The sequence below is a fragment of the Oreochromis niloticus genome, linkage group LG22 (genome assembly GCF_001858045.2).
Source record: "Oreochromis niloticus isolate F11D_XX linkage group LG22, O_niloticus_UMD_NMBU, whole genome shotgun sequence".
NCBI classification, from domain to species: domain Eukaryota; kingdom Metazoa; phylum Chordata; class Actinopteri; order Cichliformes; family Cichlidae; genus Oreochromis; species Oreochromis niloticus.
Window position 1 is genome coordinate 1,838,864 of NC_031985.2, and position 26,903 is coordinate 1,865,766.

The following is a 26,903-nucleotide window of genomic DNA, read 5'->3' on the forward strand; positions in this document are numbered from 1 at the left end:
CTCCACTCACCCTGTTGATGAGCTCCCCCACCATGCCGGTCCAGCTGCCGTTGGGCTCTGGCGCTCCGTACAGCCCGTCGTCCACCAGCTTAATCTTAAAGGAGAACTTCAGGATGTCCGCCAGCTCCCGCAGCATGTCCACGCAGAAGCCCTCGTACTGATCGTTGCCCTGGTACTCCTGGTAGTTGGACTTGCGCATCACGTAAGGGTTTTCCTGTCACAGAGGAAGAGGCGGCTCAGAGAGGCAGGTCCACCAACCACAGTTGCTTCGTCACAATCAGATATGAAAGGCTTTCTTCTACCAGTATTGTAGTGACGATGAGAGACTTGTTGGCCAGCGTCTCTGATGCGTTGAGGTCCAGGGAGGTGGAGTTCATGGCCAGCGTGTTGTTGGAGTACCAAATGCCAATCTAAAGGAGGGGTGACAGAGAAGTAAGAAGCAGAAACAAAGAGACCGAGGACAGGAGGAAATGTGGTTTTAAGGTGGAAAACATGATTTTTCTGTCAGGGTCAACGTTCACACCAGAAAAGGCCGACGCTCTTCCAAAGACTGGGCCTCCATTATACGTCTGATGACATCACGAGCATGTCTGTCTGCTTTTAGGTTCTTTTTCTTTTTATCAGGTCGGGAGATGTTGCATAACCACCGTAGGTTAAAGGTCACAGGCCGTGTGACGGTTGGTTAACGTTACAGAATCTGCACTGCTCCAGTTTCCATTAGTTCAAGCCTGCAGACGACTTTTCTCTTACAGTCGGTTCGACTTTGAAAACAAATAAATCACGACGCACGGATTACTCGATGACGTGTTTGCGGTCGAACATTGTTAGAGCCAAACCTGCGAGTGCTGACACGTCTGTTATGGCTCCATAACAGACGAGTTAGATGACAAAGACGACCCAGAGAGGAAGGATTAAAAACCAGTCTGGGATAATAAAACACGAGGAGTAACAGGGAGCTGAACACTGCTCCTGCAGGATCAATGCTGGGATCAATGGAGGAGGATCTGGCTCCTCCCCCCTCATCCGCTGGGTTAAATAAGCCCGTAAAGACCTACCCGCTGACCTCACGCCAATCCTATCCCATCTCCCAAACTCCCGACCTTAGCCGACCTCTCGCCCACTGCTGTGCATGTTTCAGCAGTGAGGAGACGAGCTGTCACCAGAGGACTGGCTGATGGAGAGCGGGCACCACTCCCGTCTCCATCCGCACGCCTCCGTCCTCTCGGCTTTAATTCACGTCCAGCATGTCACATCTATCCTACTGCCGTTTCTTTGCCTTTGCTTTGTTTACCCCCGAAAAACATTAGCTGAGGGTCATCACGCAGGATTTCCACCGTGACATTAATACTAAAGAGCCGTGCAGCGCTCCATTCCAACGCTGCTCCTGCAGCAAGCACACAGTATCCTGGCCTAGTCTGGGAAGCCCACCTGGATGAGGCTGCTTTGATACCTGAACCTGAAGCTATATAAGCTTACGGTTGCATTAAAGGGGAAGTGTGCTCATATCGCTGAATATTCATATGAACAGTTACAGTGAAACTGTGAGGAGAGTAGAAGTAATACCCTCAATCCTGTTAAGTCTAACATCGATATCCATTTCTGGCTTCTTGGGTTCCACAAACAAACACACCCCGAGGCTCAGCTGATAGTTAGAGCTTCTCAGTGTTTCAGTGTTCTCGTGCACCTCAGGTGTCTTTCAGGTGTTTCAAGCTGCTCCTGCTTTCCTTCCTTGGGCCTCACTGCTGCCTGGTGCCCCCCTGGTGTGTTTGCTGACACCTCGACGGACCTCATTATTAAAGTTACAGTGAAAAGCTAAAAACACAAACACAGACTCTCGAATTACAGCTGAAAGTCTGCACTTTTGTTTGATTTCAGTCCAGTGTGGTGGAGTGCAGAGACACAACTACAAACATGTGTGTCCAGCTGATTATGGACCAAACTGTATCAAAGAATAACTGTTTCATTATTAAACTAGAAATATGGATAAAGTCCAACCCGCTGCCTTCTTTTAATGACTATCACAGCAGCACAGTCCTGAGGTAACTGTGTGAATCCAATCTGCTCCTGAAAATGTGAACAGACTTAAATGGATTTGATTAGAAGAGACTAGAATGCATGAATGTGGACCTCAGTAGACCCCACAGAGTAAATGAGGTCAGGTCAGAGTTAGCGAGAGCAGCAGATATATCAGGATGAAACTCAGTTTGGTTACAATGCAGGAAGCAGAGCAGCCCGAAGCAACGACCTCAACGAAGGAGCGGCTCATCATCCGGGGAGCACGAGCGCGCTCTTGTGTTCGAGCTGCCGCGTAAATCACGCGCTGTCGCGTTACTTCTCACGGGACGCTTCACCCCTGGTACATGAGCCCACCTGACCCTGGGCTGACCTCCATTGATCTGCAACCTTTTAATATATTTGTGAGGTCGTAAATGCACGCCGAGGCCTTCGGGAAAAAATTGGTTTGCATTGATTTTATCGACCAATGAGAGAAGGGTTCGCGCGTCCTGCACGAATTTTAAGGTCACGGTGTAGAACATCCAGGTTCATCCACCCGCCTGATCTAAAGGCCCATTTTACATCTCTGCGGCTGAATGATGACCTAATCAATTTCCTGTCAGCTCCCTACTTGACCCCATTTGACCTCTGACCTCTTTATGGCCTGCAGGGTGTTTCTCCAGGATCTTCAGGGTGTAATTGGTCCTCTGGCCTTTGCTGTTGAACTCGATGTGACCCGTCAGACCATCGTACTCCACCTGATGACCCACGGGCAAAGACCAAAGAACAGGTTAGCAGGTTAGCTAGGTGCGGTGCAGAGCTAACTGAGAGTTGTGCTATATTAATGTAATAATAAGATAATATCAGTAGATGGAAAACAAACGTTAGTCTATTTTTAATTCTACTCAGCTTCAATCTGAAGAATAAGAAGGAAAATAAAAACACATCTATTTCCTGATTGATAAGGACATGTAAAGGACAGCATGAAGCTCCTGTGACATCACCCGCTGCTGTCACCACCTTTGTGACGGGCTCATAAGGTGGTCACGTGTCATCATGAGGTAATATGCCCTGAGGCCGGGCAGCTAACTTAAGTTTAAAGAGATGAAATTCATACTGACTTCAGCTCATCAGTGCGGTTTCTCCTGCTGGGAAAATTAACCACCTGCCCCACCCTGAAGCATGACCTGCTTTATCATCTGTTTTAGTGGAAGAGGACCATAATGTCTGCACTCAGTAAGACTTCAAACTAGCAAACAAGCTCGTTGACTCATTAGGACGGCGCTTATGGAGGCCATAAATCAGTGAGCCGTACGCGTCTTTTTACAGCCAGAGTCGCCTCCTGCTGTTCAAGCAGTGCAGGCATAAGGCACTTCCACATCAGCTTCACTATTCAGACCCAAAGGCTACAGTCATCTTTTATATACAGTCTTTGCATGGAGTGATTGCAAACCGTCCTGTCAGTGCTAACCTGAGGGTGAGAGAGCTTCACACCTTGGACTCTCTCTCCAATAAACTGTTAGCTGGTTTAGCTGCACTGAGAGCGGCAGCATGTTCTTGTTAGCAGCTAGCTCACCAGCCATGATGACACTCGCCATCTTTATATGGAACAACAGGCAGATAAACGTTGGCGCTCAGGATGCAGAATATCTGGGAAAGATGTTTACAGCAGCTCAATGTGCAGCTTTGTTACAGACTGCACTTTAATCTGATACAGAGAGATGGACACACACACACACACACAGACACGCACAGACACGCACAGACACACAGACACACACACACACACACACACACACACACACACACAGACACAGACACAAACGCACGCACGCACGCACACACAGACACACACACACACAGACACAGACACAGACACACACACACACAGACACACACACACACACACACAGACACACACACAGACACACAGACACAGACACACACACACACACACACACAGACACACACACAGACACACAGACACACAGACACACACACACACACAGACACAGACACACAGACACACACACACACACACACACACACACCGTGTTTTCATTTCTTTGTGGGACATCTCATTGACATAATGCTTTCCCAAGCTAACCTTAACCATCAATGAATGCTAATCCTGAGCCTGAGCCTATCCTAACTGTAACCCTGACAATAAAACCACACTTTGAGTCTCAAACATGCCTTTAAGCTCCTGGGAACTGGGATTTTGGTCCCCACAAAGATATGAATACATGCTCACACACACACTGGAAATAGAAACCGAGACAACAGGCAAGACAGACAGTTCATCAGATCAGTGACGCTGCTGCTGGTGTGTGTGTGTGTGTGTTTGCAGGAATGTGAAAATAAGTGTGCAGCCGAGCATGCATTTTATTCCTTAGTTTATGTGAGTTATGTGTAATCGAGTGCACATACAGTATGAACGAGTGTGTGTGTGTGTGTGTGTGTGTGTGTGTGTGTGTGTGTATGCGTGCGTGCGTGCGCAAAACTCAAGATGAATTACATCCCAAAAACAATGTGGCGAGAGAGACGGGGAGAGGGAGCGGGGTCTCTGGTTGCTGCCAGGCTCAGTGCAGAGATGATGAAGTGATGCTCGGAGAGCAAGCAAAACAAATGGAGAGAGGGAGCGGCATCCTCAGAGGATGGAAAAAACAAGAAGTGGCAGACAGACAAAGACGGGGGAGAGGAAGACGGGAATAAATCAAATGGACATGAAAATGAAAGAAGGGAGGAGGGAGGAGACAGCCTCCTTCCACGGGTGCAGCTCTGCTGCAGCTCACCGTGTTAAAATCAACAAGTCCTCCAAACGCTGCAGCGCCGAACGCTCCTGCTGCGAGCTTAAATCCCTGCCAGTGTTTCCACTGAAATATGAAGTGTTTAATACCAGCAGCTCATCCAGACCCACCTACAGCCAAGTTCACGCCTTCTATTGAGTTTCTGCCTATTTGGAAAAAACAGCTTTCAAAGCTTTTAAAAAGCTAAAATGTCAGAGACCACACGGCTGCATGGGAACCAAACCTACACCAGCACAGAGCTGAAACCAGTCAGCGTGCTGCTGTACTGGCTGGTAGACGTCCTCCAGTGTCTGAGCTTTTTAAACTGGTTCCATGGAAACAGGAAACACTGCTGTTAGAAATTCCATCCTTTGGCCTGTTCAGGGAATGGAAGCAGAAGAAGAAGAGCTCGCTGCTGCTGAGAAGACAGTAAACTGTGAGCCCTTCATCCCTGCATTACCCATAATGCCTTTCTTTGAGATGTCTGTGGGCCTCCTCTGATAATGGTGAGGTGTGTCTGTGTGTGTTTACCATGCGCAGGTAGTTCATGAGGCTGGTGCCGTGCTGCCAGATGAGCGGGGAGGTGCAGCTCAGCGGCTTCACGCCGATCTCCTGACTGCGGTTCAACTCTCGCACGGCGCTCACCACCACGTGAACGGCGTCGAACATCAATGCTGACGACAGCTGAGACAGACACAGGTAAAAACATTAAAGCATGAATGAGTTCAATAACTAACACAGCAGAGCGCTCTGATGTCACAGTGGAGAAGCTGCCTGTGTGCTCGAACTTTCTCGTCTCTGTGAGGAATAAATACGACGCCGTTTTCCTCTGAGAGACTAACCAGTCACAGCTGCTTCTCCCAGCCGGACACAAATGTGTCGCTGTCAGTCCGAGACATCAACAGATCGGCTTCAGCGACTCGTGAATGATCTCTGCAGCTCGGCCTCTGCAAGAGCATCTTCCTAATGTGTTTCACATTATATGAGTGATATGCACAGATCTGGACCTGCCCTTCAAAAAAGCAACTGTCCATAACCCAACTGTATTCATGCAAATGAAGAAAGGTGATGATGGAGGTTAACGGTACATTTTTCTGTTGGTTTTAATGCATCTGACTGTCTGATGCACATGTTGCTCACACAGGTAGCTTGCTTGCTCACATTTTGCTTCTGAAAAGCAGAATGTTCTTGAGCAACAGTTTTTCAGCTTTCTGACGGTCAAAGTTCGTCTTTCGGTCCAGTCCTGGTGCCTGACCATTTTCACGGGAATGTTTTTGTCCGTTAAGCCTCTGAAGGCTCAGAGTTCACACTGAGCTGAAGGATGAAGCTGCTCACACCAAATATTCTAGTCTTGCTTATTATTATTCCATGTATGTTTGCATATGTTATAATGAACCAATCTCCAGGTTTCCTGCAAAATCTAAAGAAATGAATGGTGACTTAAGACTTTTGCACAGTACTGTAGTGTCATTGAACTCCTATTAACCATTAAGAGTACTGGGTGAAGTTAAAAGCTTAAAAGCTGAGATCTGAATAACATCAAGAACAATCTGCTGGATGTGTCCTGTTCATTCAGCATGCTCTCCTCCACAAAGCTGCACAACAACAAAAACTCCCAGAAACAAGAATAAAAAGCTGTGTTTGTGTGTTTGTTGGTGCTCCTACAGCTGAAGACGCCGAGGTATTGATAGCAAGAAGAGGAAAATTAAAGCCCTCCTGCTATCAGCGGCTCTCAGCGCTGGGCTCAGCCATCGACTCAGTGATCCTATCACAGTCTGACGTTCTGGTCTGTTTGGTCAGTTGTCAATCAAACTGACACCCTGAGGGAATCAGACAGATTGTACGGAGGCAGAGCGGCACAGTCTGTCAGCGGCTGATAAAGAAGACGGATGTATGACCGAGTGTGATTGGAGTTCTCTCCGAGTCGATAGTTTCAGGGCTGGATGACAATAACTAATTACAGACTGAAGAGAGACAGATAGACGAAGTGAAGTCAGAGGCAGGAAGAGTGAAGAGTTCTGGTGACTCCCAGTCCCTCGGTTTGCTCCGCCTCCTCCAACATGGACCATAACTGATGAGACACCGGGCTGTACCCGACATCCCGGCACGAGTGATTCCAAGTGTTTGGACTCATTATTTCTAGTTTTGGCTCTGTCCTCCATCACAGGGTCAAAGAGTCCAGATGTGACTGAAGCACAGGGGTTACTGTCAGTTACTGCAGGTAACGAGGGGTTACTGCAGGTAATGAGGGGTCACTGCAGGTAACGAGGGTTCCTGCAGGTTGCAGACCTGTGAGCCTCCTCCAGAGCTCCTCTGTGATATAAATGACTCTGTGGTGTCTCAGGTCTGTTGGTGTTGCTGAGCTTCTCGGTGCTTTGCTTTGTATCCTAACTAACTGTTAGTTCACTGTCAGTTCATGAATCAAGAAACGAAACGTAAGTATAGTAGTAAGTATAGTACTACTTACGTATAGCATAGTAACAATGATTAGATCGTATTTTGTTTGCTTTGGGCTTCAGTTTGTTTTCATCCTGAAACAAACTTCAGGTGTAAAATCTCACAGCGTGTCATTTCAGATGGAAACTCTTCTTCTTTTCTAATTGTTCAGTAACATCCATAAACATCCCAATCACAAAGCTCATCATGAACTCCATCCGGCACTTTAAGTGAATAGATATGAGTAATAACCCCGAGGATACGATGCTGTCTGCAGTGACTGAGGCGAACTCGTTATTGTCATTACTGTTATCTTTATTAAAGCTGGCCTTATCACTCTGCTGATATCAGAGCTGCAGATGAGACAAAGCGCTCTGATGGAACAGATTTGCCCTGATGTGTCTATTTGTTATGGAGCAGGGCAAAGATGCAGACACAGTGACAGATGAAGACGCTCTCCGGGCTGAACCTGCTGTAGATGATTTACTTACCTTAGCATCTCTAAATATCACACCTTGATCTGCTGATTAACATCTCTAATCATCCTGAGGTATAAATCATTATCCCAGGATCATAATTTAGCTGCTTCATTATGTCGAGCAGTGACATTGAAATATTCTGTGGCTGTGGCACAGCAAAGGGCAAGCTAACATTTCACAAACATCTGGATTTGTGTCTGTGCCGGCCTTTTCTCCACGTGCGAGAGAAGCTTGGTATCCAAGCAACTGTGCAGAAGTCATTAGACGGGAGCGTTTTTTCAATAATCTTACTCTTTACTGACTTCTCTCTTTCCTGTGTCGGGTTGTAGTTAGCAGAGCGATCTACTGCCCTCTGCACAAATATGGGGGTCCTCAAAATTCACCTCCTCACCCTCCACCTGATCCACCTGATCCACCTGAACACCATGTAGTGAGTCAGCTTACAGCTCAGCTCCTGTAGAGGAACATGGGTGTTCTTATGGACGGGTTCAGATCAGGCAGGCCGCTCCTCCAGGTCTCCAGACTGGAACAGATAACTATAACTATATCGGGCATGTCTCCACCTCATGGACCAGCTCAGGCTCCTCCTCTCAGGGCCAGCACATGTATTAATATCCTGCAATAATACGGCGTGGCTGACTGAAGCACTGCGCTTCCAGCACCCCCTACAACCAACGCTTCCAACGCCTCTGTGATGTTGAGATGCGCTTCACGGTGATAAATAGATCTGACGTGATCTTGGTTGACTTCATTCGCTAACATCACATATCGCTAATGAACTCAAAACCAAACTCAGAACCAAAGAGCGGCTTGTGACACAGTGACCCACATTTGTGCAGGAGGCTGAAGGTTATCCTGTGTACGGCGGAGACACGCCGCTCAGTAACTGTGTCAAAAGGACACCAGTCTCACTGTGTGTGAATAATGGGCACTGTTTCGAGGACCCGTGAGCAGCTCGTCGGCCTCTTTTTGTGCAAAGTAACGCCTACTCACACCTTTCATCCATTCATGTCTGACCTTCTGCTTTTACTTCTTCTCTAAAAGCTACATTTACATTTGAACCTTTAAACTGAATAAAGACAAGAAGCACTGAGGATATCTTCTAAAGCTTCTGTTAGTGTGGCGGTAGATGAGGTGAGGTGTGACGCTCTCGGGGTCGTACTCTGTCCCGTCTCACCGCGGGTCCTGGGTATGGGCTGACGTCGCAGCCCTCCCTCCAGGACAGGTTGAGGCTCCTGATGAACTCCAGGTAGAAAGGATGGCTGATGTTCAGCATGGAGAAGCCCACGATGTTTGACTGATCGTCCACCACATCGTCAAGTCGCAGGAGTGGGAAATCCTGAAGACAGAGACAGAAAGAGCGAGTGAACAGAAGAAGACACGAGCGGCTGCTGTGACGTGCAGAAACCATGCAGGGGTGGTTAATCTGAAATGCAGAGGGAGAAAGAGAACAACAAAGCACAAGGAAACAAACGGCTTTAACAGCTTGATTGGAGTTTTCTTTGCCGGCTGCACAACATCAAGCTGAGTGTTTAAATTCAGAACAGGGACGCAGAGAAAAACACTTTTCTTTCCTTTATGTTTAAAAAAAGATGGACATCAAACGCTGGGGATTTCAAAGAACTTCAAATAGTCCTTGAAGGCATGTTGGTGTCACGCTGAGCTGTGCTGCTGAAATAAACCACTAACTGTTGCTCAGCCCTCGCAGGGTTTGTGTTGTGCAGCAGAGGCTGACAATGAGACGTTTAGCTGGAACGAGTTGGGAATGCCGGCAGACTCCAAACCAACGTCCGGCAGCTGGCTTCACCTCCGATCCCCTCGACAGCACAAGCTGTGCTCAGTAATCGTGTTCCCCTGAAAAGAATGAAGAGTTCTTTTATTTTCAGCTGAGCTGAACCGAAACGTTAAAATGCCTAAAAATGCAGTTCCTCTATTCACCACCAGGGGTTAGGGACTGACTGAGGGAAGAGAGGGTGGAGCCGCTGCACAGCCACGCTGTGACTCTGTGCAGTCAACCTGGAAGCTACAGTGTGTTTCATTTGATGCAGGCAAGATGAAAATGTTCATTGTGTAATATTTAATTTTGGTTTGGTCCGTATAAACAGGTCTGACTCATCTGCACCATCAGATAATCACTGAAGACGCTCGTAACAGTATCAGTGTGCATGAAAGGTTATTCTTTAATGCGTGAAAAATGAGCAGAGGCAGCATGAAAAACAGCTTCAGCCATCGGAGTCAGACATGAGCTCGATTCATGTAAGAAACACTTTAAATTACATTCAAAGAAGCTCCAATCATATCAAACTGTGACATTAAGAGCCTCATTAGACCAAATTAGAGATCGGTTCGATACTGACCTAAATTACTGGATCGGATATCGGCGAGAAATAAAAAATGTAATCCGATCCATTAAATATAAAAAAAAAACACCTCACAAAACTTGCGACACGGCGTAACTCGGCTCATAACCGTAGCACGTCGGAGCAGTGTGCTCACGTGATAGAGCAGCTGTGTGTATTTGTAGCCTCGCTACCAAACCAGCATTTCATCTCCGAGGAAGTTATCCCAGAGAGAAGTAAAGCAAGTGTGTAAGTTCAGCTCTGAATGTTTGTAAAGCGTTCCCATGTTAAGCTTAACAACCGATATATGGAGCGACTGCCTCTCTCTCTCTCTCTCTCCTGCTGCTACTTCAATCATGAAACTGATCAATGATCAGCTGATCGGCTTTTCTGTCGTGAGTCCGTCTCTCTTCTTTGTTTTTGGCCCACTTTGCACCAGAAAGAGGAAACCAGCGGCTGAACAACAGCAGCACGTTTAAGCTTGATAAGCTGTTGTTAGAATGTATTTAATATTACTTTCTACACCAGGATCCTTTTCTACGTAGCTGACGGCTGGTAACTGTGCAGGGGCGGATCTAGCAAAGTGTAGCCAGGGGGGCCGATAGGGCATGAACAGGGAAAAGGGGGCACAAAGACATACTTTTCTTTCTTATTCTCATTTAAAATGTCTCGCTTTTAATAAATAATTATCTGAATCTTACACCCAAAGTTTTAATCTGATGTAAAATGTATAGAAGTCCATTACTGTATATAGTAACTGTTAAGTCTAATATACCCTAGTAAGCTATAGTACTTTTTCCTTTGGGAAGGTACCATCTGTGCAGTCTGCAATTCTGTAGAAGAAAGATGTTGAATCTATTTAATTATTCTTGAAAAATAATTTATTTCTGTGCATTTTTTTCCCACCCTGCATCAAATTAAAGTTGATTACATCGATTAAGCATCATGAGGTGGAGGGTGGGGGGGTGGTTCCCTATTTTTTTTTTTTTTGCTGGGAGTTTGCAACCCTATTAGTTAGGTTGTTTAATATTTCTGCTAAGTACTCTTTAAAATACCAGAATAGGGAGGATGGAGCAGGTTTAAGTTTATTAGATTGATCAGTGTTGCTGAACTATGAAATATTTTGGGTGCAGTGTATTTTTTACATACAGGTATAACAGAATAGCTTTAGTGTTGTTGTTTATTTAAACTTGAGTATGAACTTATACAAAATGCAGCAAGATATTAAAAAAACAGTTTTATTGATTAAAAAACACACTATATCGGATTCATATCGGTATCGGACATAAAAAAGTGGTATCGTGCCATCTCTAGACCAAATACACAAATAATCACTCACACACACAGAAACACACACACACACACACACACACACACACACACACACACACACACACACACACACTCACTCTCACACACACTCACACACACACACACACACCTGCCTCATAAACTGCACTAATGATCCAAGTATGACACACGACGCCCTCCTCAGGTACATAATTACTCTGCTCTACCTTCACCTGATTTACATTTAAGAAACTTCTCTATCCAACATGTGACCCAGGCGGAGTCTGAGACTAACCAATCAAAGGCCAGGACTCAGACTGGACCTTTTTACTCATTCGGTGCTCAAACTGGTTCATAAAATCATAGTTTTCTGCCCTGTTGACAACAACAACAATGACAATGATGATGATGATGATGTGCAGGCTGACGTATCTTTGGCGCTCTCTGCCCTTCAGGTTGTTGGGGTTCGTGTGCTGACGTTTATCATTTTGTTTAACAATGATGTGAAAGGCGTGCGGTCAGCGGCCATCAGTCTGGCGAGCTGCTGGACGGACAGGCTGTCATCATCGTTATTTGGCAGCGTGAAAACGTTTTGGCTCAGAATCTCTTCCGTCTGCAGAAAAGAGTCTGTGGAGGGCGCGAGGCGGAGGTCAGGACTCAAACACCCAGAGAATATTCACGCCGCGAATCTTTTGGGCCCAGCTGTTTAGCACCGGGACTGACCTGCCTGCGAGGTGAGCGTCCGCCCACCTCAATCCCTCCGAGCGGCGTCCCCGCCTCCTGGGAAACTGCTGCTGTTGTTGTTGTCGCTGCCAAATCAATTTCAGCTGCAGCCAAGTGCGCTGTCAGACGGCCGGCCTGCCAGCCGTGACAGAGAGCAGTTGGCTGGAGGAGCGGCAGCGAGCGGCCAGCGTCACCGGGAGAAGAAACACTGCGACAGCGTCCCGGGACACGGAGACGCTGCGACTGCAGCACACCGACGCAGGAAGTTCAGGAACAACAGGGCGGGACAAGGTCGAGGTGAGGAAGACGTGCACCGTCTCCACCACCGTTTCGATCTGTGACGTTTAAAGAGCAATAAGGAAGATTTACATCCTTTACTGCCACATTCACAAGAGCGTAAGAGGCTGCTGATCGATACCATGACTCACCGATGACTTCACCCGGATGCCATGCAGTTAGAAACTCGCTTCTTGGAACTTCAGGACGCCGAGCTCCTCGCCGAGGCCAAATTAACCTTCTACAAAGCACCGACACACAAAACAGCCTCTGAGCCACACGAGCTGCTGCACACTGTTTAATGGTTTCACCCTGACCTACATCACTGTCCTTTACCCCAGCGGCAACATTTAAGCACAAAAATACACAAAACGACCGCAAAGAGAGGAACAACGTCCAAAAACACAAGAATCAGAACCAGAAACCAAACGAATGCTAAGAGAAGCAAAAACGAAATCACACAGAGACTGAAAAACAGACAAAACTACCAAAATATGAAGCTGGACGACACAGAGACACACAAAACAACACAAAAGAGGAAAAAGAACAAAACTGGGATGAACAAATGAAAGCTGGAGCGCAGAGCGACGTGCAGAGAGGCGAAACCATCCCCGTGACTGGTTTTCCACTTACAGCTGAGGTGAGAACCTTGAAGTGGAGAGTTTGGATGGAGATGCTGGGGAACTTTTCCAGTCTGGTCCGAATCAGTGCCGCATGCGACAGCGACATATGGCGGAAACCCGACGGGACGCCATGATGCAGGTAAATAAAGGAGGCGGTGCAGATGGCATCACTCCGGAGGAAACGCGAGACCCTCCAACCACTTCACTGAAATTCAGTCAACTTCCTCTGATGCTGTTTGACTCTCTCACAGGCTCACATGGAGCCACGTTTTCAGCAGCACAAAACCTCAAACATATTTACAAACGTACATCTGAGATCATAAAAGTCCACCGTCCCCGTGTTAGTGCAATGACAGCAGGCGATCAGCCCACCTGGCTAAAGTGAGCAAGCCTCCAGCAGGCTCTCCATCCTAACCAAATCCAGTTCCGTGTGCTGTCCAGTGAAAAGCAGAGGACCGGGCTGCCAGACTCCCTGCACTTGTCGCACCATCAGGCTGTGGTTCAGGCTCCTCTCTCTGACCACGCCATGAGCTTTTTATCATCAAAGTCCAAAAACTCTGCAGAACTTTTTCACACAAATATTTGAACTTTACACCTAAAACTGAACTTTAGTGGCTGGTTTGTGACAGAATTACACCTGCAGCCAACATACGAGCATATGAGGTGTGACAGAAAAGCTCAGAGAGCAAGTTTCAAAAGTTTCCTGTTTGAAATGTGGCTGATTTCCATTTCAAGGTCGTCGTCTCGAGCTCGTGCGGACCGTCACCAGCGCGGCTCAACGTTTGTACCTGGCCTGTGCACCGGGAAGCGGTCTGATCTGACTGTTTACACCAGGGGTGGGGGACTCCAGGCCTCGAGGGCCGGTGTCCTGCAGGTTTTAGATGTGTCCTTGATCCAACACAGCCGATTTAAATGGTTAAATGACCTCCAGATCTCCAGAGGCCTGGTAATGAACTCATCATCCGATTCAGGTGTGTTGACCCAGGGTGAGATCTAAAACCTGCAGGACACCGGCCCTTCAGGCCTGGCGTTCCTCCACCCCTGGTTTACACACTTTATTATCACAGAGGTTAATCACTGATGCACACGCAGCTGGACGCAGCAGGACGCAGCAGGACTGACCTGAGACTAGCAGCCTCACTGGAAACAGTCCCGAGCTCCACGGGGAGATGATCCTGAACGTGGCATCAGGCAAAGCTTTCTCTCTGTTCACTCCCGACTAAAACCTGCGACCAGGAGGTTTCATGTCTAGCATGCTGTTCAAACCTTCTGTTTGTGAGGAACAGCCAATCAGAAAACAGCTTGTTTCATACAAATGATGAACGGAGAGGCTGCTGAAGCCTTGAGTCCTTCCTCATGGTGAAACGGCGATGAACTCGGCGTCCTGAAGTCAGCCTGTCACAGTCAGCCGAGCGTGTTGAAGGCAAAGTTAAAGGTAGGTCAGAGACGGCAGGTGTGTGTGGAAGTGTTGAGGAATCATTTTCATTTTGGTTCCCTTCCAGGGTTCTGCTGGGGGGGGGATTTCGTCCTTGGTCTGCGAACGCGGCGTCAAGGGCCCGCGCAAACAGCGCCGTTAAAGAATGTGACACGACGGTGTTTGGAGTCGAGGCGGAGATCGAGACAAGTTATTATCCACACAACGTCTCTCGTACAAGGGCACGACACCGAACAGCAAAATTCTAATGATGACAAATGGCGGCGGGACCAGCGTGCATCCGTGATGAGCGCCGAGAGACGAGGAGAGCGGAGGGGGGAGGAGATGGGTGAAGCAGGGGAGGTGAGGGAGTTTAGTTTTAGCACGTGACCTACAAACATCCCGAAGGAACACGACGGCACAGAGAGGATGGGAAAATGAGACGAGTAGAAAAGGAGAAAAAGTGAAAGAAGTGGAGAGAAGCAAAGGGCCAGAGAGGAGACAGGAAACAGGAAGCAGGAGCTTCGGAACGAACCGCCACGGATTCAGACGAGAAGACGAGCAGCGAAAGGCAAAAAAGAAGAAAGAGTTGGAAGAAGAAGGAGAAACAAAATGAATAAACAGAGCCAAGAAAGAAGGAGGGAGGGAGGCAAAATAGAGACTATGACAGAGGAGGAGACTGAAGTAATGAGAAAATATCGCCACAAGCAGCAATAATGGACTCCCGAGCAGACGGCAAACATTTGAACTTAGTGTTTGCTGACCTCACTGCGCCCGTGACAGCTCGCCACGTGCATGAGTTACTATTTCAGTTACTGTCTGCAAGTACGGCCGGGTCGGCTCGGGATTTGAACCATCGGCCTCATCTGGCTGACCGACAAGACCTCTGGAAAGGCTTCATTCTCACAGGGAACTGAAGCAACAACAGCACAAACACCCTGCTCTCTTTACATTTAACATGTAGACGGTGGAGGTCCGAGAGAAGCGTCCTGCACGCGACACAAACAAGGATGGAAGGAGAAAGGAAGGAGGGGAAGAGATAGTGGACAGAAAAGGAAATGAAACCGATGAGAAGAAAGCGGGAAAAAGATCAGGCAACGGATCATCTTTAGGAAAGGAAACAACAAAAACAGGAAAGGAAAGGAAAGGAAGGGAAGGGAAAGGAAAGGAAAGGAAAGGAAAGGAAAAAAAGAAAAAAGGAAAGGAAAGGAAGGCAGGTCTACAGCATTGAGTCATCAGCATAAATGTGGCTGGTGTGTCATGTACAGAGTAAAGCAATGTCGATCCCTGAGCGATTCCTTTATCAGCCGTTATCAGTAGCACCAAAGCCTGTGGAGAAGAAAGCTGTGGGGCAGGAGGAGGTTAAAAATGGGTCACTAAGTGATGAAGATGAAGGATCAGACACATGGGGAAACCAATGAAAAGCATCTTCTTTATGGGAGGAATTGAAGGATCAGTGAAGATGAGGAGAATCCATCTAAGTGGCGAGCGATGAAGGTGAAGGCGAGGTGCGGAGCTCTTACCATGGTGGTGAGGATGTACTTGTAGAAGGCCGACGTCATCCCCAACTCGTTAGCCTGCAGAAGAGCAGAAGAAACGCGGCCTTAGCATCCTCCATGGAAACAAGTCAGAGTTTATTTAAAAAGGAAGCATCTGCTCCACATTGGAGACGGTTACGTGACAGAAGGTGTAGCAGCGCTCACGCAGCCTGGAAACCATGGTTACCGTCTCCAGGACGCGTCAATGATGAAAGACGTTTCAGGGAGATGATAATAATGGCAGCGTGCTCTCATTGTGTAAGATGCAGGTGAAAAGACATTTAAACTGGGCTGAATTTAGCTAAGAATACAAGCAGCAAACTGGAATGTAATTGGGGTCGGGTGGGTGGGACTATCTTTAAACTTTATGATGCGACACACAGGAGTACGGCAGATCCCCCACAGCAGGAGCAGGTTAGAGTGTGGACAAACAAACATATATATCTTTGTGAAGTTCACAGTGTAACCCTGGTATCAGCAGGCAGGTGAAGGTGCAGTTGGAGTACTTTTCTATGTTTGAATGTTTTCTGTTCAGGCTCCAACGACCCGAGCGGAGACTCAAACTCAGCCACAGCTCAGCTGATCTCGGGGCGCGCTCACCTTCCACACGTACGGGACGTTGGACACAATATTGAATCGTTCAGATCCACACATGCCGTGTTCAGCTCCGACAGGCAGCGGAGGATTTAACCTGGCATCCTCACACTGCAGAGCCTGCACGCCGCTTCACTTATTAATCCATTAACCTTCTGCACACTGTCAGCTTACATCTCCTTCAGCCTGCCTGCAGCAGCCCAACTTGAAAAAGTCCTGACTGAGTTTACGCAGTAATTTTGTCTTGAATTTTAAACTTCCTGCACCCCCCCAAGGTTACTGCTGTGAGAGGGAAGCTGCAACCTGCCAAACGCAGGTCGATTTAGCCCGTGGCTTAAAAGTCTGTCGACGTTCCCGGCCAGTTTGGCACAAAACCAACCCAGTGTGTCTGAAGGTCCTGTTCTACCCTGTAAACAGCAGAGAGGAAGAAGACGCTTCCAGAACAGGAACCAGGGCTGTTACAGACAGACAGACATGTTCAAACAGACACACGACGTTCAGACCTGAACTCTTTGGAGTTTTCACTTCTTTTTGCTCTTTTTTGGATTTTCAGGCACTGCCACGTTTTAGCCTGCCACATTATACAGGTGTGCACGATCACACCACACTGCATTTGCATCGGACACGCCTGCACATGTGTTTGGGATTAAAGCGGCAGCCGCTGGGACCACGCTCCGCTAAAGCTAGCTGAAGTCAGCGAGGCGTGTGCAGATCTGGCGCGGCGTGACAGACAGATCTCACTGTGACGGACACGCGTCATGTCTGACCTGCAGAACTTGACGTGTCCTGATCTGCTCTGTATGTACAAAGTGGGCGTGTCATGCTGTGGTCGAGGTTTATTTAAAATGATTAGTGTTGTCGTGCTAGCAGCAGCAGTTTTCATATTTCCTGTATTTTAGGATTAAAGCTCAGCTCCGTTCCTTTTGTCTCTGTGCATGAATTAAACCATAAAAACTCTGTTGTTCCTTATTCTTCTTATTTAACCTGCACTTCTGTACTCAATGGTGATTTTGCACTGCAGCTCCCATTAAGCTTTGGCTCATGTCACCACCGAGCACATCGCTGCCAAGTCAGTGAATTTATTGCTGGCTTCACACGAGCCGATTTTGGAAACATGGTTTTTTTAGCTTCTCTAAAGCCGGCTGAGATTATTCATTGCACTTTACTTTTAAATGGATCAAATATGCCATTTCAAACCTTCTGCTGCCGCTATGATGAATCTACCGTACGGACGAACACAGTCGTCGACTCCTTTTGACTGAAAGCAGAAAAGCATCCGACGTAAGAAGCTGCAAGAGCGCGCTGATGCAAACGGCTGACCTTCCTGAGGATGTGGTACGAGATGGAGGCGTTGGCGTCAATGATGATTGTGGCCACTTTGTCATCGCGTATCTCCTTCAGCAGGGGGGTGGGGTCCAGGCTGTCGTCCAGCATGCGCACCGACAGCGTCTCCCTGGAGATGAGGAAGCGCCGGACCAGCTCCTCCAATCGTAGCAGACCTACGGGGCAGGAAAGGAGCGTGAGTCACACACGTGTCTGAGCAATGGCGGACTGCGGTTCCCAGTCAGAAACATTTGGCTGTGAAAGTTTCGTCACGCAGCGGCAAAACTCTTCATCCAAAGTGCTTCTAAGTGCCTGACGCGCAGCTGAAAAAGAGGCGGGAGTCTATAGATGATGCTCGCCTGAGTGTTTCGCTTGTTTGCTTGTAAAATTATTGCTCTGACTTGTAAAAAAAAAATTGATGGGACTCAGAGTCATTAGAGAGACAAATAACTGCCGCTGCTCTACAGACTTCCAGGCCTAAAAGGAAGCGATAAACAGAGCGGGATAAAGGTGATTATGTTGAAAGTCCATTAATTTTCTCCTCTGAGAATAACATGGACCCACGAGTGCACACGGCTGAGGCAGGATTTACTTATTACAGTTTTTATTCAATCGTTTCTGTGGTCACATCTCTCCATTACACTCAGTGTTTGTGCATCGCTGCCACTGAGGCGTGGGCCAAACATGAGACACGTTCACGTAGTGAAAAACATCTGCATGCTGGATGTGGATGATCAGTGTGAGCAGGGTCAATAATCACAGGACGGGAGAGAAGACTGACCTGAGCAGCTCAAACAGACGTCAGCAGAAGGAAACGACTTCATTCGAGGGAAGCTTCAGAAGCAGTCGCGTTACAAACTGGCGAGAAGCCTGCTGTGTTTGCATCACCTGGGCTTCGACATTCAGAGGCGTCGGCCTCCGGCTCATTACCTTGTCTGTCCCTGACAGAAGCAGCGGGCGTGTCTCGACTAATCGCTGCCATAAAGCGTTTAACTGGCTGACAGCACCGCTCAGGACCACAATACAGGTCGTTAACGGGCCGAGGCTACGGCGAAAGACCGGGAGATGTTAGAGCGGAGAGCCGGGGCGGCTCAGTCAGGTGGAAACAAGCTGAGAGAGACTGATGTGGGGAGGGTGGAGGGAAAAAAGGAACAAGGGAAAGGAAGAGAGGAGACTAGAATACTCAGGAGAGGAAAGGAAGAATGGAAGGAAGTGTGTGAGAGAAGAGGAATTAGGAAAGGAAAGAGAGGAGTAGAGAAGACGAGGCAGAAGAAGAAGCCTTTGGCACCGAGGGCTCAACGCTGGTGGAAAATGGTGAAAACTGACTCCAGGAAATGTGAGCTGGGTTTGCAGGGTGATGAGAACGGACTCGTGAAACGTTGTTCAAAGAGAAGAACAAGGACTGATCGTCCAAACAGAAGCAGAACCTAAACCGAAGGGAACCCATACATCTGACTAGACAGAGCGGCAACGGCAATGCCCGACACGGACACGCACGTTCAACCGGACAGGGATCGGGGAGTGTTCGTGGTTTAAGGTGAGATGTTCTGACGTGTGAATGTGCATCACGTGCCAGCCTCTCGTAATGTTTGAACCGGAGACACTGTGGCGGCTCTAAAATCCATCGTTTCCACCCTAAGCGTGGACGGAGCTGCAGTGGAAATAACCACGACACTCACACTCTGCTTTGGCACAGATCAGGCTGGCTGTCGGGTAGCCGAAGGAGTGCAGGATGGAGCCGATAGCCAGGCTCAGGTCCTCGTTACTCGGGTAGAGCGTCACCGAGGCGAAACGGAGATACGGCAGCTTGGGCGTTTCCTCAGGACCGATCTTCACGTGAGGGATCTGAGGGGCGAATGAGAAGCATGATGAGAGAAGGAAGTCTGCGCTGGGCTTTGCTTTGAAACATGGAGACCAGATACTGAAAGTCAAAGAAACATTCACTACGTTACCAAGTTACACACTTCACCGAGTTACTGCACTTTATACTGCACGACAGTTCTCAGACAATCGTCACATTACACTCTGATGTTTTTGTACTTGGAGAGTATTTAAAGTCTTGAGAGGCAGAGCCTTCAGTGCTGTGAAGTTGCCTGATCTACTTTTAAGAATAGGTGGTGCAACCTTCCTGTCGTTTTCGGGTCAAATCTGACCGATTTACAAATTCAAAAACTCATAAATATTGTGTTTGAGATCCAGTTGCCTCGAGGCCTTATGACATCCTCCACACTATGCACTTGAACATATAAAAGTGATGAGCAGCTCTTTCATTGAAGTTTGAGTGTTTTAATCAACTTTGTTACATCTGTGGTGTTCCCGGTCAAACGTGACCGCCATGAATGAATGAATGAATGTTAAAAGGGAGTTTTTCCTTCCCACTGTCGCCAGAGTGCTTGCTCATAGGGGGTCATATGATTGTTGGGGTTCTCTGTATTGCTGTAGGGTTACTCTTTGAGGTGACTGTTGTTGTGATTTAGCGCTTTATAAATAAAACTGAATTAAACTTGAACTATTCTTCGACTTCTCCGTATTTCTACAATGGGATATTTTATCATCACAGGCTGGATATTACTATTGTCAGTTTTAGGAAGCTCGAATGAGAAAGTCCCAGTTTAATTTATAACGTGAAACTCCAGGAACTGCAGCTGCCAGCTGGTGTGAAGCCACAGATCTGATCTCCTCTCTGCATCATTAGCTACCGAGGAACAAGAACTGGTTTATAACAGATGGAAAAAGGGGAAAGAAAGATGTAATAAGAAGGATAAACAGAGAGGTGGGAGTTACTCATGCCGAGCGGCTGTCTGAAACTTTCACTTTTATATCTCAAACATACAGTACGCAGCTTCCAGGTTGGTACGGGTATGAAGGGCAAACTTATGCTGTGAGCACACCTGCCACAAAACTGTGAAAGCTGCCTTCCACTCATTCAAGCGTTTCACTTTCTTTGTGCTCTTCCTCCAAATCTGCATCACGGCAGCTGCAGGTTGACCTTTCACCTTTCTGTGAGCCAGCATTGTTTTAAGATTCAGACATTTAAAAAAGTGAGGAACTCCTGAGTGAGAGGCTGAGTTGTTCCAAACCGTACAGGTTATACAGGAAGTTCAGATAACAGCAGTGCAGGCTTTCATCAGAGCGCGGCGCTCGCTGATGATCCCGCCTTTGCTCACGTTCACAAAGAAAATGTGAGAAGGAAGCAAAGCCTCAGATCATCAGCGATATTAGAAACGCGTTTCATGCAGAAATCAGTTTCTGATTCAGACATCAAAGGGTCACGGAGGGTCGTACGGCTGGATGTCCACAGGAAAAAGAAGCAGGCGGACACGTCACCGTGGTCGGCGTTAGGTGACGATGTGTGAAGTCTAATTTCACAGAATTGAAAGCTTCTCTGTTTCACTTCAGACCTCCCGGAGCAAAGGTGCTGTGACTGACAGTGTGAGTGTTTAAGCTGAAAAATTCATGACAAATTGAAAAATTAATCACATCAGAGAGGAATGAAGAACGGGGTCAGAGGACAGATGTCCCGTGTGATGTGATTTAACCTCAGCTCAGACCTGCGGGGGTTTCAAAGGTAAACTGTAATTAGCTCAGCCGGGCTTTGCTCCCATCCACCCATCTTATTCTAAATCCAGACTGAGAATTCAGGAATATGAGACCTGTCGGGCTGGAGGAAGAGGACGTGCGGACGGTTAGAGGCTTGCAGCGTGCTGGAGGTGCACCTGTGTGGATTCTGGAAGGCAGAAAATGGTTAAACACGAGTTAAAGGCTGCAAAAATCCAACAAATGAAGCAAAACTGAAAGAACTCAACCAGCTGGGATCTCCTGGCAGAAACATTCAGGAGATCTCAGTCGAGGACGACAGGGTGCAAACAAGAAGCCATTCATGTTTCTGGGAACATGGTTCGTAGATACAGAGCAGGCTTTAAACTGAAGACAGGCCACGCCCACTCTCAGAGGTCTTTCTCCTAAACTTAGAGTGGAAACGTCCTCTTTGTCAGTCATTAGACCAGGGGTGTCCTCTGTAACCCCACCCAAAGAAAGCCTTCTCCACACCTCCATCACAAACCAGTTCCATGTGTAGTGACATCATCAGGTCACATGTGTCTGATATAAACCTGCCTGCTGTGTCCGGTCTCTCCACGGTCACAGTTCTGTTCAGCCCAAAACTCAAACCTGTCATTTATTATGAAAGGAGGAGCAGAACGCGGTCAGCAGTGAAGACCCCAGACCTCGCCTCAAACCCTACACCTGACCCCGACCCTCTGTTCTGCAGAGAAGCAAAAATGTCCGAAGTCGTGGATGTTTGTCAGATTGTTTTTTCTTTGGTTGAAAAGACAATCCTGGGTGAACATTCAAGAATAGCCGCTAATCACGTCTATTGATTAACTGATTGATTAACTGCAGGTGTACGCAGTCTGCTGGTCTGGAGCGTTCAGGTGTGTTCACCCCACGATCACACTGTGCAAAAGACACCAGGACTCTGCAGGCCTCAGTTAGCAGGTTAAAGGTTAAACTTCAACAGTCTACATCGATCTTCACCTTTGTGGCTTTTCTAATCTCCTCCAAAGTAAAACATGTTTAAAGCAATTAGAAAATGAGCAGGACAATTTTTCATCTTTTGCTGAACTGTAACATTTCATGAGTAGCTAAAGCAAACTCTGTGCAACATTAGCACCATGTTAGGAACAAAGACGTCAGGTCCACCTTCCACTTCAGCTAACTTCCATTTTTTCAGCGCTGGTGTTAGAATTGATTTTTTCTCTTTAGTTTGCAGGTTTGGTCTTCGCGTGGAGCACGATTCACATGCATGTGCAGTCAGAGCGAGGCTGCCCTGGAACACTGCTAAACTGCATAGCAACAGGGACACGGGAGTTTTCTTTGACAGGAAGAAGACATCTGATTGGAACAGAGATGAAATAAGAGGCGGGCACCAGACCGAACATTCATGTGTTGTTGGCATCATGTTATAAAAACGTTGTTAGTGAGGGCGTGGCATCCTTTAGTCTGTCCAGCTGCCGCACAGAGACGTCCATGACGTCGTTTAATAAAGTTTGGAAACTTTGCTCATCTTCTCCCGGAAACGTATAACAAATAAGAACTGTTACTGTAACTCACCATGTTTCACTCTGAGGTGGTAACAGGCGGCAGCAGCACAGTGACTGTTACCTGCACTCAGGTGTGACGTATGTATGAAACTCGTGTCACCGTCCTCAGCGGGACAATCGTGATCACACGTCAGATCCAGGTGTGACTCACCTCCTTCTCCCCACAGATGTGACTGATGGTGGACCCAGAGGCGGGGCTGGAGGCGGGGCCAATCACAGAGACCACACCCTTCGGCAGGATCTGACACACTGGTGGAGAAATGACACAGAGCGACAAAATTCAGCGTGTGATTACTGGAGGTGCTGGTTTCTACACCACTTTATTTTGTAAGCGTTGTTCCTGTCTGTGTGCAGGACGGCGGGTTTTGAGATGCTCGGCAGCGAGTACGTGTTTGGGATTTTCACTCGTCCTGCACACAGACATCAGTCCAGGGCTGTTAGAGAAGGTTTCATTTTTTACACTATCCAACACTTTATTCAGACGCTGGCCATAAAAACCATTCAGTCCATGAAAAAAGCAAAGGCGGGACCCACGTTTAAGCAGCCATGCAGCTAACAGAGACCACAGTCAGTCTGCAGAGCCCGTGAAACTGCAGGTGAGACAGTTAAACGTCCTCTCCCCTCTAAAATCCCTCCGTACCCCCATTTTCCTGTTTGAGCCTGATTTTCAAAAGGTAAGGAGGAAGGCCGGTCTCCTGATCTCCAGTGCCAGTTATTATCCCAAAACCAGAGCCGTCACAAATCCATAAATCTGTCCTGCAGTCATTGTTTCAGCCCAAATCCAAAGAAAGCCTCCAGTTTGGCAGGTTAGAGCGCCATCCACAGAGCGCCACAGGGACACAGTGTGGCTGGCAGCGTGGCCCCACCCTGACTGCTAAATCTGGCCAATAAAAACTCTGCTTTCATTTTTTCTGTTTTTCACCAGAAATACAATTTTAATAAACAATAAAATCACAAACGTGATGTTCTTTTGTTCTTTTGTGATATAGGAAACACACCGTGTGTGTGTGTGTGTGTGTGTGTGTGAACCATTCACTCGTCCCTCCATCTCTCTCACTGCTTCCATCCTGAGAGTCGCTGACTCACCTGAACAGGTCTATCTACAACACGAGTGCTTTTACAGCCTGTGATTTAATCTTATCAGCCAATCAGAGAGGAGTACACACCATCAATGAGACAAACTGAGAGGATTCAGCACACGCTGAAGGTCTGGATTTCCTCTAAACCCCAAAAGGCTCGTCTAGAAAGGTAAACCAAACCTCCAGCGTCACGGGGCTCTGGATTGGGGAAAGCACGGATAGAGTGGGAGGGGATACAAATGGAGGGTCACCAGTTAATGTCACCAGTGATAATCATGAATATTCAGGCCTGTTACCCAAAGGCAAATCTGCTAGTTCTTACTGGGACCAGGTTAGGTTCCAGTCTCGTGGTCTATGTTCCTGTAACAGCGGCCCAAACTTTATGTCCTTCGGTTGGGAATTTGTAAGAACTGACCAATGACGTCGGACTAAAGCAGCGGATTGGCCGTTCACTCAGAGTGGACAGGTGAGCCGCTGTAACATCTGATGACCTGTCTGCACTCTGGTGTGCTGAACGTGTGCATATTTAAGGTGCAGCTTTACTGAGCATGTGCGTGCTGCTCTGTTCACACGTCTGACACGCAGCTGGGAATGATGAGAAGAGGACGGAGTCTTACTGGTGTCGGTGGTGTCGTACTGGGAGTCCTTCTGCAGCTCATAGACATCCACCTCCACCCTCGCCTGGGAGGAGCCCTCCATCAGACTGTTGATATTCTCCCTCGCCAGAGCCAGCGCCAGACGTTCACCGCGACCACACACAGACTGGTCATCCAAAATGGCCGCTGGAGGGAGATAAAGAGAGACAGAGCTTTTATTCACGCTGATGGAATGATACGCTCCAGACAGCAGGTCCGCCGGACTGTGGAACGAGCAGAACAGCTGTGTGCAGCTGGGCCAGGAGAAAGTTTTATTTACATATCTGAGCTCTGATTGGCCCCTCAGAGGACTGCAGGTCTCATCTTTGTTCACAATCTGTAGAAATTAATTGTAATTTGAAATTAATGGTTAATTAACTTGTTCTTGTTCTTTCAGCTGCTCCTTTTATGGCTCACCAAAGCAGATCACCTGCCTCCACCTCCTCCTATCCCAGCATCCTCCTCTGTCACCCCACCCGCTGCATGTCCTCCTTCACTACATCCATGAACCTCCTCTGAGGTCTTCTCTTCTCCTCCTGTCTAGCAGCTCCATCATATCCTCCCTCCCTCCTCTGCACATGCTCAGACCATCTCAGCGTCTCTGACTCTGAGCTGTCCCCCTGATGGACAGAGGATACATCAAACACCTTCTTGGTCTCCCTGAGCTGGACTTCCAGTCATGCATTAGCTCTTCCTACCTCCCACAGCCCGACTCGTCCCCTCCCTGAACTCTGAGCAACACTCCAACATTTCCTTCTCGCCTCGCCTTCACTCACTTCCTGATGTCTAAAGTCATCCTGCAGACTACCATGACACCACCTTACAGCCTCCTATTTTTCAGATTCCACCTTCTGCATATGTGGCCTTTCCATCCGTTTTACATAATCCCACAATTTCTCTAAAACACCCAACCTGAGCCAAGCCCTCCTCATCACCTCCGTTCCCTTCACCTTCAGTCTCCCCCCTCTGAGGACACTCTCTACCACTTCATCCATCTTCCTCTCTCTCCTCTAACATTCAGCCTGAGGGTTTTGATGTGAGCTGGAAGTTTTTTTTCTTTTCTGACGCGGGAGGACAACGAAAGCACCAAATATGAGCTTACATTCTGACAGCACAGAGTCAGGACTATACTCGGCTGTTTACGGGGTAGCCTGTCTGTCAATGAAAAAAGTACCACCAGTCAAATCTCTCAACAGCTTCTATTTCAGTCTCTCTGGATTATACACTGGGTGCCATCGTCTCTATCTGTACCTTTAGCTCAGAAGCCTCTGCTCTGCTGACGTCGCTGCCCATAAACTTTCCTGGTTGTGCTCAGAGGAACAGATTAGGTCTCAGAGAATAAAGTCTCACATGTAGGAACTGTGTCTGAGTGCAAAAGGTGGATGATGGGGCTCAAAGGTTTTTATAAAACTAACTGCTGATTATGAAGAAAACATTTTAATGGTGCTGGAAATGATTGCAGAGGAGATTATGCAGCGGGGTCGGATATTTTGGTAAAAAGAGGAACACGACAGATTCGGCATCAGCACACTGGCAACCTGTCAGGATATTAATGAGCAATGTTTTCTCCTAATGCTAATAGAAAAGAATAATCCAATTAGATTTCCTTTGAAACATGTCTGCTGTTGCAATTTTCAGATTTGGTCGTCTGCATGCCAGAATTTTTGCCAAGTTCTCTGTAAAGAAAGAGAAGAAATAAATGATCACTGGGTTTAGATCACACAGTCTGTTTTCCTCATGAACGCTTTCTAACCTAACAGTGAGGCTATCATGTCGTTCCCCTGTAGATAAACAAACGTCATCTTCATTCTTGGACATGCACGCTGTGCTTCAGTCCACGTCGGAGCTCAGAGGCTTGAAAAACCAGTGAACAAGTTTGAGCTGGTTAACTCTGCAGTGGTCTTTAAGTGCTGATCTCAGCTTCAGTCATGCTAACCAAGCAGCAAATGGGCCCAAAACTGCAGTTCCCCTCACGTCCAGCAGAGGCAGTAGTGAGTCAGTCCCTGCAGACCCCTGTGTTAATACTTTACAGCAGCGATAAACATGTTTACAGCAATGCTTCTGCTCTTTATTGCTAATTTCAGCCCTCATAGACATTAGCTTTATTTATTATGTTTAAAGTTTAAACTATGAGGGAATTTGCAGATGGCGGTCTCAGTTATTATCATGACACAGCAGTCACAGCACAGTGACGTCCAGCAGGTAATAACTCCAGTTTGTCCGTGTTCTGAACCAGGGGTCCTGTGTTGGTGAGGGAGGGCTGAGTGA

At 47.6% G+C, this 26,903-nt stretch overlaps 1 protein-coding gene across 2 annotated transcripts in view; it reads right to left on the reverse strand.

Annotated features, from left to right (window-relative positions):
* LOC100704734 (glutamate receptor ionotropic, kainate 5) overlaps positions 1-26,903 on the reverse strand; it is a 218,909-nt gene that overhangs the window by 46,900 nt on the left and 145,106 nt on the right. The window contains exons 4-13 of one of the 2 annotated variants that reach the window (XR_003215784.1): positions 24,618-24,782; positions 23,073-23,170; positions 19,499-19,664; positions 17,817-17,995; positions 15,888-15,941; positions 8,862-9,038; positions 5,316-5,468; positions 2,649-2,753; positions 303-410; positions 11-214 (exon numbers count right to left, since the gene is read on the reverse strand). Coding sequence is in view for 1 of the 2 variants with exons in the window: in XM_019350475.2 (XP_019206020.1) it covers positions 11-214; positions 303-410; positions 2,649-2,753; positions 5,316-5,468; positions 8,877-9,038; positions 15,888-15,941; positions 17,817-17,995; positions 19,499-19,664; positions 23,073-23,170; positions 24,618-24,782 (1,394 nt within the window). In the remaining variant the exon portion in view is untranslated. The remainder of the gene's footprint in view (positions 1-10; positions 215-302; positions 411-2,648; positions 2,754-5,315; positions 5,469-8,861; positions 9,039-15,887; positions 15,942-17,816; positions 17,996-19,498; positions 19,665-23,072; positions 23,171-24,617; positions 24,783-26,903) is intronic. The other variant, XM_019350475.2, reaches the window with a different exon arrangement.